The sequence below is a fragment of the Strongylocentrotus purpuratus genome, unplaced genomic scaffold (assembly GCF_000002235.5).
Source record: "Strongylocentrotus purpuratus isolate Spur 01 unplaced genomic scaffold, Spur_5.0 spur5_scaffold_1, whole genome shotgun sequence".
Lineage (NCBI taxonomy): Eukaryota > Metazoa > Echinodermata > Echinoidea > Camarodonta > Strongylocentrotidae > Strongylocentrotus > Strongylocentrotus purpuratus.
In genome coordinates, this window is record NW_022145594.1 from 411,656 (window position 1) to 429,797 (window position 18,142).

At 37.3% G+C, this 18,142-nt stretch overlaps 1 protein-coding gene across 1 annotated transcript in view; it reads right to left on the reverse strand.

Annotated features, from left to right (window-relative positions):
* Positions 1 to 343, reverse strand: part of LOC115918404 (Down syndrome cell adhesion molecule homolog) — a 43,967-nt gene extending 43,624 nt beyond the window's left edge. Inside the window, exon 1 of the mRNA XM_030977104.1 lies at positions 28 to 343. Coding sequence (XP_030832964.1) covers positions 28 to 214 — 187 coding nt within the window. The 5' untranslated portion in view covers positions 215 to 343. The remainder of the gene's footprint in view (positions 1 to 27) is intronic.
* Positions 344 to 18,142: the final 17,799 nt, after the last annotated feature.

Consider the following 18,142-nt stretch of genomic DNA (forward strand, 5'->3'; position numbering starts at 1 on the left):
TTGAATTGAAACACGAGATAAACGTACCAGCATTGACCCGAATATCAGGACTCCGAATACTTCCGATTCGATTCGTTGCTATACATCGGTAAACTCCGTCATGGACTTCGGGTATTATCTCCTTACTGGAGAAAGGTGGAAATGACAATGTACCATTACCATCTGCGATGCGACTATGCTCGATGTTCTGAACGGCTGACCCATCAGCTGCCATGACCCATCTTACTACTGGTGTGGGATCTCCTATAGCTGAGCAGGTTAATCGACCCCCTTGAGTCGTAGCGAAGGCTACTACAGAAGGAGGCACCTGGTAGAATTGAGGTCCTTTGTTACCTGACACCAAGCAAAGCACTGTGGAGAAAAAAACAAAGAAAATATCAATATTTTAAAATGGGATTAGGTGCTTGTTTTGACATTTCCAGTTAATGTGTAGGTAAGTTGTAAAACACTGATGAAGTTAATATACACTGTCGCTCATAAAGGTGGAATATTTTTGTTTTATCCCAATTTATGGAATTATTTTAAAAATTATTTAAAAATAATAGATCTAGATAATGGTATACATTCTCAGATTTTACTGAATAATAATTTGTCAATGTGTGTTTAGCGTGACTGCTAAAGCATGTGTATGCTACTATGCTTATCAACTAGGGGACCTATGCCCTTAAGTCATAAATGACAGTATAATGAGGATTAATGCCCCACAAAAGGGCACCAATATAGCACATCGACACGGTTTTGATCCTGGGGCCTCACAGTTACGAGGCCATTGCTTTGTCACTGAACCATGACTGTACGCATCGGGGGTTAGGGTAGGGGCAGTTACCATAAATTTTAAAAAAAAACAGAAAATGCAATAAATTTTCAATAATTTATTGCATTTTTCCCCGGTTCCCAATATAAAAAAATCTTCTGTGTGCCCATGCCTCGAGCTGTAATGCATGGCCTTCCAGAGAATTTGTTTATGTTGGGGACCAGGTCAAAATGCAATAAATTATTGAAAATTTATTGCATTTTCTGTGTTTTTTTTTTATTTTTGGAAACCGCCCCCTACCCTAGCCCCCGATGCGTACAGTCATGGTTCAGTGACAAAACAATGGCCTCGTAACTGTGAGGCCCCAAGATCAAAACCGTGTCGATGTGCTATATTAGTGCCCTTTTGTGGGGCATTAATCCTCATTACTGTCATTTATGACTTGAGGGCGTAGGTCCCCTATTTAATAGGCATAGTAGCATACACATGCTTTAGCAGTCCCGCAAAACACACATTGGCAAATTATTATTCAATAAAATCTGAGAATGTATACTATTTTCTAGATCTATTATTTTTAAATAATTTTTAAAATAATTCCATGAATTGGGGTAAAACTAAAATATTCCACCTTTATGAGCGACAGTGTACATCGTTCCAGAGAAATTTCACTTGACAGGGAAACGAACACGTCTTAATCTTTTGATTAACAATATAGTGGATTAACCACACCAAGGCGTGATTATTCAAACCCAAGCAATAAGATGATATCATAGATGTTTCGGACATTTGGTATACACTCTTTAAGAGGAGGTGCACCTGTATATTTAGTTGTTTTTAATGGACGCAGAAAAAAAGAAAAACGTGTGAAAGTCTGAGCAAAATTCGATTAAAAATAAGATAGTTATGAATTTGTGAAGGTGCGATCAATCAATCTTATTGTGCAACTCTTTGACGTATGTTGCGAGGTCCTCATACATTTACCCTGTGTTAAAAACTGCAACAATCAATTATTTTCACTAAAAAAAATTGTCAATCATACATTCACTCTAATTTTAATTATTGCGAATATATTGTCATACCACCTCTGTATGAAACAAAGCTATTACGTCATCAAAAAATCAGAAAAAGGATAGTTCGAAATTTTCTGTACAGAGCAAAATCGGACGTGTTCTCGCAAGACACGCCAGTGTTGCTAATTAGTGTTTCAGTGATGACAACTTCAAAAATGTATAACTTGCCTATTTTTAATCGGATATTGTTCAAACTTATAGTAATTTGTTTCTCTGGTTTTTGAATTTATTTAATTTATACAAAAAACTGAATGTCAGGGTGGCCACACCCTTTAAACACATGGGGTGTAAGGGTATACGTGACGTCACTTCTATCTTCATAAGATGTAAACGTATTCATGAATTACAAACATTCTCATCTAAGCTATACAAATAAGACTCTTCACGCCCAGTGTGTTTAATGGAAGGAATACGAGCTATTCATCCCATCAACAGCAATAATAAACCGGTCATGATTCAATAAACATATCACGTGGTCTTCTTTTAACATGGGACAAAACATATGTTTGCGACCGCACTACAATGTATGGTGTAGAAGAAGCTCTTTATAATATGCTACTGTACTATCTGCTTTAATAGAGGATGGGGATGATATAATCTTATTTTAAAAAATGGATACATTTCCGATTCATTCAGGATGCTGTAGAATGATTAGATTAGTCACTATGTATGTTTGATGAAATTCATATCTAGTTTATACGTTTGTATAGAATAAATTATCACAGTACCAAAGTCATCCATCTTATAATGGATATGCATGCATACTATTCGGTCAGCTATTTAAATGTTTTGATCTATTAAAAGTGCATTACAGTACAAACATTTGAGAACTGATCTGCGACGGTATTCTCTATCAACTATCTTTCAGTCTGGTTGACGTATGTAGGTGTGGGGCATGCGGGTGCGTATGTAGGTGCGTGTGCGTGTGCGTGTGCGTGTGTGTGTGCGTGTGTGCGTGTGTGTGTGTGTGCGTGTGTGTGTGGGTGTGCGTGTGCGTGTGCGTGTGTGCGTGTGTGCGTGTGTGTGGGTGCGTGCGTGTGTGTGTGTGCATGTGTGTGGTGCGTGTGTGCGTGTGCGTGTGTGTGTTGAGTGTAAAACAGCATTAGTTGTGTTTCATCAAGATTGTACCCTTAAATACAAAGAAGGAAAACATAATAATTAAGATGATGATGTAATAAAAAATAAAAAAAAATAAAATGAATTAATAAATATATTATGAACGAATACATAAATATATAAAAGATTAAGATAAATAGATGAATGAATGAATACTTCATTAATTAAATGAATACAAAAATTGTTAAACGAATAAGTAAATAAATAAATAAGAAACATGTCTATCAACACTTTTGCGCTTTCCACATACTATACAGTGATAAAAGAGAGATGGAGAGAGAGGAGAAAAGACATTGGGGAGGGGAAGGGGAGAAAAGAGATTGGAGGACGGCAACAAAACAAGATGAGAGACGTGATGGAGGGAAAGAAGAGGAGAGCGAATAGTTAGTGTATATATCCTAGATTGTGATATTAATAATAAAAGTGCAATTACTTCCAATAGAGAGTTGGAAGAGGTGTGAAGCAGATGAATCTCACTACACGCCTATGAGTACAGCTTTCTTTGCTCATATTCTATAAAATCCTATCGATATTTCCACCGCCTTGCCGCAGAAATTCCCCCGAGGCTCACCGACTAGCCACCCGTTTAATTACCTACCTATAGACCGCTGCTATGCAACACAACTGCCTAATATTCACCACCATCATTTGTATATATTTGTTCCATTCTTATTCGAAACCCCCTCATCCATTATTATCTGCTCAGTCTCGCATCGGCACTCCTTTTATGTTTCTATATGTTTAGTAAAATTCATCATTACTCAAAATGTTACCATACAATTACTCATGTATATCACCGGTTGCCTCAAATTGCACTCTCTTTTCGTTGAATCTAAAAACAAAAGAAGCTTGAGTCCATCGTATTTTATTATTTTTGTTTTGTTTTTCGTACACTCTTCCCTCTTATATGGATTTATATGTTACACTCTGTAGTCTTGCATGGCTGTGACTGTTTATTTATGATTCTACCCCTCTCGACCCATCACCTCTACCCAATCATAAAGGGCACATCTAAACCAACCCCAGCCATTCAACCAATCTCGCCTTCTTCATATTTAGAGAGAATTTAATATCTATTTGTTGTGGAGAGTGGGGATGTCTGCCCCAGGGCGTAGGCGGCTGTATCCGGCTAGCTCTCCAATGAAATAATACCCCACTGATCGTTGCTAAGAGCCCTCTAGCGATTCTCTCTTCACTCAATCATAAAATCTTCATGCTGTTCATAAGATCACCACTACACACGGATACGATCATCAATAATAATATTCTCACCATGCAGGCACAACCTAATCTTGCTGTTCATAAGATCACCACTACAAACGCATTCGATCATCAATAATAATATTCTCACCATGCAGGCACAACCTAATCTTGCTGTTCATAAGATCACCACTACAAACGCATTCGATCATCAATAATAATATTCTTCTTCACTCAATCATAAAACCTTTTTTGCTGTTCATGAGATCACCACTACAAACGCATTCGATCATCAATAATAATTTTCTCACCATGCAGGCACAACCTAATCTATGGGTCATTCACACGATATACGATGTGTTATTGTGGTTTATACTCTTGGTTTGCATTGTAGAATTGTGGTTTGTACCCTCGAATAAACAACATGTTTTTTGTTTGTCATTTTGCTTGTTTTCTGTTTCGTTTTTTTACTTGACTATGTTAAAAGAAAAGTATACATTTTTCTCAACCGAATAGCATAGCAACAATTATTTTTTCATTATTCAACCTTTCGTGATCTCACACTTCCCATATATATTGGTCTGCATTTCTTTCTTAATAAAAAAAAAAGTAAAGATACGGTGTGATATCTAAGTTTTAAGAGTAATCATCTTTTTATTGGGTTAGAAATTTCATCTTCTTCAATGGAATTTTCGATGATTACTTTTATTATGATCGAATACTGCGAAAGGAATATACCAAAAGGTGGAGTGGTGGTTCAAATATACACCTAACAGGAAACACTAGTTTCAAGTTATTGAATTGTTGATAAAAGATGCTCTTGTCAACTGATTTGAGTGTCTACTTTCAGTAATAATCATAATTATGTTTATAAGAACACATGATGATTGTCATAATGATTAATACCATGAGGGCTTCATGTCATATTTTGATTTTTAATTGAACACGATCTCAACTATTTTCGGAAAATCAAATCAAGGGCAATTTCCAAACCCTATTGAATGTCATTTGACAATCATTTATGATTACGTAATACCTTATTGTCATGTTTCCACACTTCAATAGGTGACGCACAAGGCTATTGGAATTGCCTTTGATTGAATTGTTTCAAAAGTAGTTGCTTGCATGTTTTTATCTAGCACTCTTGGGTAAGATTGCCATTGTCATCTAGTAAATTTTTTTCTTCAAATGGATGTGTAAAGAGAAACTCCAAAATGATAAGTACCTTTTTACGATCAGTTTTTGATAGTAATGACTTTTTCAATTAATTTTCAAATAAATTATATTGTGAGAGAAACCGGGAATAATGGAATCTATCCCCACTTTTAAAGGATCACAATCACCTGAAGAAGTACTCCTTCACTGTTTCTTGGAATAAATATTAATCATCCCTTTCTCACATTGAAGTTCCTATTAATATTTGTTATTATTGTTAAGACCAGGGTTTTTATCATTTATTTTATTAATTAATTTATTTATTTGACCGATGATGTGTGTCTCGTGGAAGTCGGTCGGCTGATTGTAACCATTCACATTATTACTATCGCTCTCAATTGCATAACATGTCAAAGGGCTAGCGTCTTGTTAGGAATATGCACATAAATGAAAGGATTGGGGAAATAAAGAGAAATTAAACCATAATTATGGTCGTCCTCTCCTGGTATATGCAGTGAGTTTTTGCGCTTTTCAGTGAATATTAATTGCGGAAACTTGAAATTAATTTAAACCAGTTTATCTCTAAATGCAATCCCTTTTCTAAAAACTCAAGATGTGCTTTTAGGAATGAACTGAAAAGTGGGATGTATGGAAAAGGTTTTTTTTTTCTTTTAAAATCTGTGGAGACATTAATTGTTTGTCAATATTTAAGATTTTGTGTTAATATATTAGTTGTCTTGGAATCTCAGTCATGGGAGTTTTGTAATGCAAATAGCAATCCTGTATTAATTAAAACACTTTTGAAGAATAAATATGTATTTATTTACAGTAATAGCCTAATGAATTAAGAAATACAGACTGGTAGTTGTTGATTTGTTACCTTCTAAAGTAGACAGTGGTGTTGTCCATGCAGAAGTATTCATTTTATGTGATTTTCTTTCATAAAAAGAAAGAGATAACATTATATAAGGTGTATATTTTTTTAAATTATGAAACAATATGTCTTTTATGTATATGTTGTTATCTGTCTTGTATCCATATTTGAAATGTGAAACCAATAAACTCAAACTCAAACTCAAACTCAAACGCAAACATTCACAAGGAGTTGCTTTTTCTGCACAGAAAGCGGGAAAAATCTACATAGAAGGGTTGATACTACCTTTAACCGAAAAGGGACATGCACAGGACGTTATATCATTGATTTCCTTGAGTTTTGGGTTTGATTTCGTTAGAGTGGGATTCAAATAGCACCAGTCAAATTAACTGCCTCACGAAGCCAGCGGCACACTCTTATATCAGCATGCCGTAACTCTGGGGTAGACTACTGGCATAACAGCTGAAAAATCAGCATACCCCTTCAGCATCAACCACGCGTTCGTGTGCGCCAAAACAGATCGACTTAGTGAATTTTTGTCCGGAAAATACAATTTCCATGGCAAAGAGACCAGATAATGTTGACGTTTTTATAGATGAAGGTGGTTTCGGGGCAATTGCCTTCTCCGAAAGCAATGAGAGAGGAGAAAAAGGTGAGAGTTGAAATTGATTAAAAAGTGGATGACTTCAATCATCATATGAACGCTGAGAATAATACGAATATTCCAACTGGATCTCCATTTAACTCGGATTAAAGCAAAAGATATAAAGATATGATGAAAAATAGGATAAACAACCCCTAGTAATGCCAAGCATGTTTCACCTCCATACAGAACCATACCAAACATAACATTTTCGCCTTTTAGTAGAAGAAAGTTTTCTCAGATATATGAAACATGTATTTAGTTGATGTAAATGGCAAAGGGTAAGATATCGTATTAGAATTGACTGGATAAATTGAAGAAAGGATCTATGAAATGAGGCAATTACGCACTCGCACACACTCACGCGCACCCTCACCCACATTTTTACCTCACACACACAGATGGAGACAGTTGACAAAGATATTTCAAATACATAATTGTTTTATTACATGTGTTCAGACAACCATATGAATTAATCGTTGTTATCTCGTTATATTTTAACGCGCTAAGTCACTGAATATGTGGTCAATATAAAAGTTATCCCCTTCAAAAGCTATACCCTCTCGTCCAGATTGTGAGCATATGCACTAGCATGTGCAAAGGCGAGCAAGGGGGAATTGAATTTCTAAGTCATTAAATGACATCATAATTCAATAATCGACAAAAGGTCTGAAGCTTTAAACGCTTCCCGCATAAGTGCCTTATTTATCTTTTTCATGTGTGTTGGCCTCGTCGTACACAGAAAAGAAAATAGTCTCCCTTCTCTGCCTCCTCTCACCGTACCTAGCCCAAGAAGAGGGGGAATGAGGGGGTGGCAGAAAGATTGAGAGGCAGAAACAGAGGGAAATAGAAAGAGAAAGAGGTGTGCAATAGAGGAAAATGAAGAGATAAGTAATAAAGGCACAGCGAGAGGCTGGCCTAAACAGTGAGAGGGGAAGAGAGCGAGTTAGAGAGGCCGAGAGGTAGATATAACAAAGGACAGACAAAAAAGATAGATAGAGGGAGACAGAGAGACAAAGTGGAAGTCAGAAAGACCAGAAAGAGAAAGGCAGAGGTAAAGGGGAAGAGGGAGAAGGAAAGAGAGATAGAGAGAGGGGGAGACGATGAAGGTATCTTGTCCTCCGCAGTCATCTCAACAACGCGAACAAATATTGAACGAAAGAAAACGGCTCGAAAAGAATTGAATTTGATCTCTTCTTTTACGAGGTAGGACATCGTCTAATGACAGGTCTGATTGAGATAAGTGTCACGTGACTGGGCGTACAAACACTGGTTGGAAGGCGAGAAAAGAGTGGTGAGACTGTTGAGAAGAGACTGGTGAGATGCCCCATACCTTACTGGTTCAAAGTACACACACCTCACTCGCATTCAGAACCCATCACAAGTTTATTCATTCTTTGGTTTGATGATGTCCTATCATCGACGATCATTTTTTATTTTTCTTCAATTGACCGAATGTATTCAGCATTCGATAAGAGGCATTTAAGTACATCTCCATAGAAAGGCATTAGCCGCTTTCACACTACGAAAGTTTTTAAATAGTGGTTCAATTGTGCGTCTGTTTAGAAAATTCTCTAATTTTACAACTATATAACTGTATCTTCGAAGATGTTCGTGGATGAATACTAAATGTATCGGTGTGAATCGTGTAACAGTGATGATATCGAAGGATACATGAAGGGTGTAGATTGTGCTCACTGAACGTGAATTCACAATACATTGAATTAACCCCAGAGCGTGAACAAAGCGGGAAGTAGCCGCTATCTACTGTATGAAATCTACTTTGTGGTTCAGAGAATTGCGTAGTGTGAATGCGACTAAGATGTGCTTGGTGATAAAAACACCAGGCCAAGCTCCGGGCTCAACTCCAATCAACATTATTTATTAGCACTGATATAGATGGATGGAATCTTCGCCTCGTTTTAACTCCAATTTGATCGAATTTCGATGGGTAGAGTTCATTGACAATAGCCAAGAAATGCGGATATTGGTGATTTAACCAGGTCTAGCAATAGAGGTGTAGGAGGAAAGGTCACATACGTTACAGGAAAGTCTATATGTGGGTACGATGAGGAGAGACGCTGGGGAAACCTGTCCACTTTCATACGGTATATTGGTTGATTTACTTGACTTTCAATCACGATCTGCAGAGCTGCTATTCAGATCGGGTGCAAACAAAATACATTTCTCCCTCAGTTTTACATTATCACTACAATGTGCTCTGGCAAAGCCCATGCAAAGACCATGGTGTCTGCAAAAAGCCATTAAAAAAATGAAAGTCATTAAACCCTACCTATTCATACTCCTCACAAAATTCATTTAATTTGGCCTGATATCTGCAAAAGGAGGCCCTTATTTTGTTCTCTCTCTGTCTCTTTCTCTCTGTTTCTTTCTCTCTTATGTTGTTGCTTCAGTCTCTAAAATGCCGTGAGGATCCTATTTGAGATTTGTTTTCATGTTCTGATAATAATTGGCGTCCCTTATTGATTCTTACGTTACTCTAATCAGCTAAAACTTCACATAAGGAAGGATACATGGCAGTCAAAATGAACATCCAATTATGAAACGAGAAGGGGTGTAACAAAGTTACCGACAATTGCGTCTTGTGAATAAAGATGGTTTGCAGACAGTTTTCGATTTCTCTCCACTCTTTTCATTGTACTAGACCGTACCTCACCATCCTTCTTACCAAACCATCCCTTTTACCTCACCATCTCTCCAATTACCACACCATCTTTCTAACCATACTATCGCTCTATCAACACCATTGATTTTATCACAAAATCCCTCTTTCCACACTATTCTTTCTACCACACCATTTTCTTACCACACTATTCCTCTGACCAAACCATTTTTATTATCACACCGTTCATTTTACCTCACCATCCTTATTACCACACCATCCCTTTTACCACACCATCTCCCCAATTACCACACCATCTTTATTTACCACACTATCGCTCTTACCACACCATTGATTTTATCACACAATCCTTCTTACCACACCATCCCTTTTACCACACTATCTCTCCAATTACCACACCATCTTTCTGACCATACTATCGCTTTATCCACACCATTGATGTTATCACACAATCCTTCTTACCACATCATCCCTTTTACCACACCATCTCTCTAATTAGCACTCCATCTTTCTTACCATACTATTACCACACCATTGATTTTATCACACAATCCTTCTTACCACACCATCCCTTTTACCACACCATCTCTCCAATTAGCACTCCATCTTTCTTACCGTACTATTACCACACCATTGATTTTATCACACAATCCTTCTTACCACACCATCCCTTTTACCACACCATCTCTCTAATTAGCACTCCATCTTTATTACCATACTATTACCACAGCCTTGATTTTATCACACATTCCTTCTTACTACACCATCCCTTTTACCACACCATCTCTCTAATTAGCACTCCATCTTTATTACCATACTATTACCACAGCCTTGATTTTATCACACAATCCTTCTTACCACATCATCCCTTTTACCACACCATCTCTGTAATTAGCACTCCATCTTTATTACCATACTATTACCACAGCCTTGATTTTATCACACAATCCCTCTTTCTACAACATCTCTCTTACCATACCATTCATCTTACTACACCATCCCACTTACCACACCATTTATTCTAACATACAATCTCTCTTACCACACCCTTCCTCTTACCACACCCTTCCTCTTACCACACCCTTCCTCTTACCACACCATCCCACTTACCACACCATCCCTCTTACCACACCATTCTTCTTACCACATCCTTCCTCTTACCACACCCTTCCTCTTACCACACCCTTCCTCTTACCACACCCTTCCTCTTACCATACCATTAATCTTACCACACCCTTCCTCTTACCGCATCCTTCCTCTTACCACACCCTTCCTCTTACCACACCCTTCCTCTTACCACACCATCCCACTTACCAGACCATCCCTCTTACCACACCATTCTTCTTACCACATCCTTCCTCTTACCACACCCTTCCTCTTACCACACCCTTCCTCTTACCACACCCTTCCTCTTACCACACCCTTCCTCTTACCGCATCCTTCCTCTTACCAACCCTTCCTCTTACCACACCCTTCCTCTTACCACACCATTCTTCTTACCACACCCTTCCTCTTACCACACCCTTCCTCTTACCACACCCTTCCTCTTACCACATCATTCCTCTTACCACCCCATCTCTCTATTTACTACACCCTTCCTCTTACCACACCCTTCCTCTTATCACACCCTTTCTCTTACCACACCCTTCCTCTTACCACACCCTTCCTCTTACCACACAATTCTTCTTACCACACCCTTCCTCTTACCACACCCTTACTCTTACCCATCCTTTTTTACCACTCCATCTTTCTTACCTCACTACACAGTTCCTCTAAACACACACTTTTTCTCTTTCTCTCTTTCTCTCTTTATCTCTTTCTTTTTCTCTTATCTCTTTTTCTCCAAAACCGTTTTTTTTTTTCTTCTAACAACCCCAGGTTTTACAGTCTGTGTTTGTTTATTTTATGTCCATGAGTATGATATCCTGGCTCAAACTTTTTATGAAAGGGTATTTAGGCCCATTCTCACTTGATTCTTAATTATTTGAATCTAAGTTTAAGTATCTATCTGTGAATGAGAGTCTGTAGAATTTGATTTATTTAATGACTGAGTATAGTCACAGCCAACCTGTAGTCCTTGATTTCATATTGAATGCCTTCCCCTCCCGGCACTAGATTAGGAATGCTAACCGTAGTATGCAATGTCCTCTAGCTTGGAAACTAAATTGAATTTTGGTAAAGTATAGAGTAGCGAAGCGTGCAGCTGTGTCCTAGCATTGCCGACAAACCAATGAAGGTTTCTCCTGGCATAGCCCATAACCTTACAACATAGCATTCAGATTTAGCAGGGTAAAATGTATTGAAGCTGAGAAAATTAGTTTTGGTACTCGGAGAATTATTCAGAAAACATTGACCTTGCGATGTTATAGAGATCAGACTACCCCTGTAGGATGTGTTTCTACTGCTCTGATCAATATGCTAACATCACGTCTATCCTGACATGTTAAAGTAAGACTGAATTAGTCTTGTGTGCCAGAAAATAAATAGCTTTCACAGAATCTAACCATTAAACGAATGATGAAAGAAAACATCAAATTCCCCCAAAAGGGGACCGTTGTTACCGAAAGTGGATTGAAAAAAAATGCAAAACTATGAATATTAAGCTTTTAATAGAAAGAAAGGGATATTGTTAAACTGGGTACAATACAATGCTTAGAGCATGTCTTTTCTGTGTATATGGGTGTTGGAGCCTTATTTGATGTAAGCATGTTTGTATCCATTTGTTTTTATTTTAATTTTCCAATAATTCATATATATATACATATATTAATTCTGGTTTAAAATATTGCTACTATATAGATGACGACGAATAGACTTGCTATGACGATGGCAAAATAAAACTGCCATTTGCCGAAACCTAAGTTAATCTTTACAGTATGATCTTTGTATGAATTCATGTGCATGTTAAAATGTCCACTGCTTATTCATGTCTGTCATTATAAACATATGGAATATAGAAATGAGTTCATTGTAAAATAGAACAAGCCCTTTTATAGATATCGCTATTTAGCATGTCTACCCGTATTGAGATGATAATTGGGGTTTAATCATGATAATCAGGACACCATTCAATCTAGCATTGACAATGAGAAACACAGATGTAACAAACAACTGTACTCATTATATTCACATCAATTCACAGTCATTAGCTTGATACCAACATATTTCAACATATCTTTCTGTTCCGTACTTTCACTGTTATACTCGGTATCATTTGCACACTCTTCCATACCTTATAGGAACAGGGATATCCATGGATAAAAATGTGATGAAGAGAGCGAAAGAATGAGGAAAGGAAAAAAGAAAAAAGGATGGAGAGGGGGAAAAGGAAAGAAGGGAAGATTAGGAAATAAGGATGAGAGCTAGAGGGGGAGAGAGAGAAACAAAGAGAGAGAGAGAGAATAGGGGTAGGGGCGAGACAGACAGATATAATGAAGGAGGCGTGTGGGAGAACGAGAGGAAGCAAGGGAAGGAAGAGAGAAGTATCGAGAATGAGATGAGATGGTGAGTATGAGGAGGATGTGAATAAACTCCGCTTTGTCTTGTTAAGTAGACGAGGGAATAGATTGGAAACCGTCCCAACTCATTTCTATCAAACCATCCTCAATAAATGCCCGGCAACCCTCTTTAACTCAGTAGCTTCACTCCTTAATATCAGGGACTAAAAGAATGATTTAATGTCAGTTTTGTAGGTAAGACTAGGAGACCATTAGATTCATTTAGTCTTTAACAGGCTTCCCCGGGGGAGAGCACACGTACGCCACGCGCATGCGCTATAACCAGACTCTATTCTATATTCGGAATTAATGAAACGCGTTGTGTCCTCCGACGGAAATTAGAAGCTTAGGTCCCATAATGATATGGAAATTGAGTCGATATTTGCTGGGATATATTCCATGGCCATTGCTTACCACACAGCTATGATTTGATAAACGGTTTATTTGAAATGAGACCAACCACATGCATGCTGTGTTTACTGTGTTGTTTTGTTCTTCACTTCTGATACAGGTTGCATTGACCAATAAACATAATGGGTCAAGGAAGAATGACATTTGGTTTCAAAGATCAGAAGGTCGTAATAAACACGTTCCTTTTTTAGAGGATTCAATAAGACATATTGTCCATGGGAAACACACAAACCTTTACAGACAGGTGGTCACCAATCTGGGTTGGACTGATCAGAAAAAGCCACGATAAAAATGTTTCAAGTCTAAATCTGTATGCACCCAAGACATTCATAATATTATTAGTAACACTATACGTGAACTGTCTACCACTTCAAATGCCGTACTTTTCCAAAATACATCCTTTGGTAGGTTTATAGTGCTAACGTGCTAAATAAAACGCCTGGCTGTAAATCGCTTTTAAATGTTGTCATTTGATAGCAAGATATGATATTTTCAGCCGGCGAATGATTTCCTCTACCTTATTTGTGTGTGTCTCCCCCCCCCCCCCCCCCCCCCCTCCCGAAACATGAACATAATTAAATATCAAATAAGTTATTATCATTATCGTTTCTAAACTTAACCCTTACCCTACCCCATAAATTCCATAGAATCGTTCGATGCCATTGCAGGATTGGATACGAGCGTACGATAATGTATTGAATTTAATAAATATTCTAGAATGTCGTATATTCAAGTAACCGTAAAAATTCGCACATTTCTTAAGCCAGGAGAAGTCCCGATTTTTTTGCATTTTAAAATCATCACTTCCAAAGTGATGGAAATGCTTTATGAAAACAATTGTTTCTCTTATTGATTAATACAAATAAAAAAGGTATTTTCTATCAGTCTACCACAGAATGCACATAACTTTCATGAGTACTTATCGAGTGTTTTTCTCGCTTTGTTTAACATTTTGGGAGAGCTTCCAAATAATGGTGTCTGCTCATGCGCAGATTGAATCTTTACATCTTATAAAATGAGGTCTATGGGTATATGGAGTGTTCTTAATCTAGGCAATAAAACCTAATGCCTATGAATAATATCGATTTACACAAATAACCATCAGTTAACGAAGGAGCTATGAATTAAATGTGTGATTCAGATTCTGCCCATGGCTTTGAAATAATTGTGACCGCAATAAGCTCATACTGATTTCTTTTCATTATAACTAAACGATCCTCTTGAATATCGTTTCCGATTAGTTATACTCGTCAAATTGAAAGCCATAGAGTTTTATTATAATCACCACCTGATATGTAAATCAAACGCTTGCACTTTAGAGAGTCCGCTTCTTCATTCTCAAACTCGTGGTTAAACATTTATAATGCACAATTGATAGCAATCACTCTCTCTCTCAAACCAACCACGGCTCGGTTTAGTTTGTCGGCATCCCTGGCGAGCTTAACTCGATACGTCTTCTAACCGAGGCGGGACGCCTGACGGTCGGTCGCGTGGCCCGCCCGCTCGCCCGCCCGCACGCTAGATACGGCGACCAATCATCATGATAAATAGGCACTTTAGCAAGCAGCTAGTAAGAAAGGTACACCCATACGTTATCTCCTCTCCGAGTCCTCCCTCTAATCAAAAGAAGGTAGAAATGTGGCTAACAAGTGACTGAGCTCATTAATCAATCTCACTGCCTTTCTTTACATCTTTCTTTGAAGTCGTTATCAGGCCTCCTATGTCAGCTTGCTACGCTTGTTTTCTTCAGACATCAATCTTCTGCCCAAGATCGTGTAGCTTTCTTCTCTTTTTAGTAATGTAGGCTTTTCGTATAACAAGATGTTTAAACCTCCTTGTTAATGATACGACTTTTACAAATAACATACCACATACATGTAAAATAATGCTTAATGTTGTTGTATTTGTACATAACGTTACGTGAATACATGTACCTATATTATTGCCACTTCTTTTTAATACTACTTTTACTACGAATGCTTTGACCACTACTATTAAGATTGCTTTTTCCATTACTATTACTAGTACTATTACTATTACTAGTATTACTACTATACAATTACTATTCAAACATGTACTTTGAAACAAAAACACAAACAAACAGAGATAAACACTATTTCAAACAGACTAAATGGTAACAATACTTTTGTTAATTCACTTTTACGTTTTTTCAAAAATCATAATGGATTTATACACAAATTCAAGATAAAGGGTAAGTTTACCCCAAACAATAAGTGCAACCTGAAATCCCCGCGTAGAAAGGTTTTTGAAATCTCTCTCTCTCTCTCTCTCTTCTGATAAACCTTACGATATACATGTACATAATAATGTCAAGTAAATGACCTCACTTTACATTCATATATACTAATAATAATGCTAATTATTATTATAGTAATGATACAACTACTACTACTATTACTATATGCGAATTTGTTTCTCCTTTCTAACTCCTTATTTTGCTTCTTCTTCTTCATCTTCTTCTTCTTCATCTTCTTCTCCTTCCTCTTCTACTTCTTCCTGCATCATCCAGTTGAAACACTACATACATCACATGTTTAACCTTATACCTTGAATACGAAGAGCCCTTATTAACCATAAAGCAGAGACGGTTGAATGAGAAATTGTGGAGATCGAATATAATGATTATGGTATAAGGAGGATGAAAAAGATGTTGATGATAATGATGATGATGAGGATGATGAGGATGATGATGATGATGATGATGATGATGGTGATGATGATGATGATGATGGTGATGATGATGATGATTATGGTGATGATGATGATGAAGAAGAAGAAGAAGAATGATAATGATGATATGATGACTAACTGACTAAGCTGATTAAATGAGAAGGTGGAGGAAAGTGATTACTAAAGGAGGACACAATATGTTATTGTAACAATGAACAATAACGTTTTCTTTTCCTTTCATTGCCATGAAGCCAATCATATTTTCAATACTATTGAGGAAGATATCACTGACTTAGATTTACACATTGGGAAGATTTTAATGTTTATGCAAGTAGAAGAATGATAAGAAGAAAGTTCATCTCCTATACTCCATACTAAATGTACTGATAGAAAATATCCCCCTGACAGCATACAGGGTAGTTAAATGGAAATATTTTCTTCTATTTTGCATGATCTAAAATAAAGCTGTCAGTCATTAGTAGTATTTAAGATTGACGGTATATTTATATCATGTGAGGACCTGCTCTATTTGGAATAGCCAGCTCCATTTCCAATTTAGAGAGAGAGAAAGACAGGACTAGGGGGAAAGATGAAAGTAATTGCTCCTTCAATTTTGATGAATAGTCCATCTCTGAAGAGCCTGGTAGCCTCATCATTAGAAGCGAGTGAGCATGCAGGCAGCGGTTTCAATCACATACAGATATAAATCAGTCACAAATACACCAGATATAACGAACGGGGAAAGATAAAAGGTATGAGTATGGGATGAATAGAGTAAGACTGGCTAGATAGTTGGATAGATAAGGGGAAAGAGTAGAGGAGAAAGAAAGAAAGAAGAAATGAAAGCAAATGGATGATAGAAGGAGAGACAGGTGAATATAGAGTAAGACCAACAAAAAGGGATGGCAGAGGAAATGGTGGAGAAATAAAAGGAATAAACAAGGTTTAGTTTGACGATAGGAAAGAGATATCGACAATGTCCAGGAGTAATGGTAAAAAGAACGTCTTCCTTGTGTTATATTCATCGGTATGTTATGCTTTTGACTCCACTCCTCCCAGTATTTGTTTTCCAATCTTCTTCTTCCGAATCGGTGACTGGGAAGATGTTTAATTAGACGAGTGCATCCTTCCCATCATGCATTGCTGATGATGATGAATGGGAAGTGCATCACTGGTCCCAAACACGCTTATCTATATTCCAGATTCCACTCAACAGTCACCCTCCTTAACCAACAAGTGAAAAGAGTTTGGTGTGCATTTTGACTTATTTTACTGTGATTTAGAAACGTTATGGTACGAATTACACGACATGTCCAAACACAAGGAACCAGAGGAAAGCAAAAATTGAGTTTATTTGAGTGCATCAATACCACCTATACCAACATCATCATCACCATCATCTCCACCAACACCGACACCATCATCATCACCATCATCTCCACCAACACCGACACCATCATCATCACCATCATCTCCACCAACACCGACACCATCACAATCAACATCATGACCGACATGACTAACCAGCACCAACTTCAACACCACCACCACCATGACCACAATTATCAACAACAACAAACATAGATAGAAATAGTTACCAAGCATGACAAAGTAAAGGGTAAATGCTAATCATCTCTGAGTAGGTTTAATTATGTTGGGTTAGTGTCATCGTATGTATGAATATGAAATTGACCTAAACAGTTGCATTTCAAAGGTCATTGTAACACAGCTGCTACAACATAAGTTTGTAATCATTTATCATTCATTCTCATTTCTTCATAGTTCAAATTCCTTTAATTCATCTACATCTATTAAAACTTTAATTCTAAAACCATACACAAGGCAATCTCGTTTCAAAGCCGCCATTCAATAGCTCTTTTGAAACTAAGTGCCAAGTGTGGGTTTTTTCTTTTACTTGTAATTCATAATATGGATTCGTTTATAACAAAGTGTTAAGAGTAATTACTCGGATTTGGTTTACTGAGAAATTAATCCGAGTTTCAATCCATGCTTTTATCATTCTCATCTTCATCATCATGGTTGTAACAATTATAATTTTCTGCTATTGTGATCAAGAGCACTCGCTG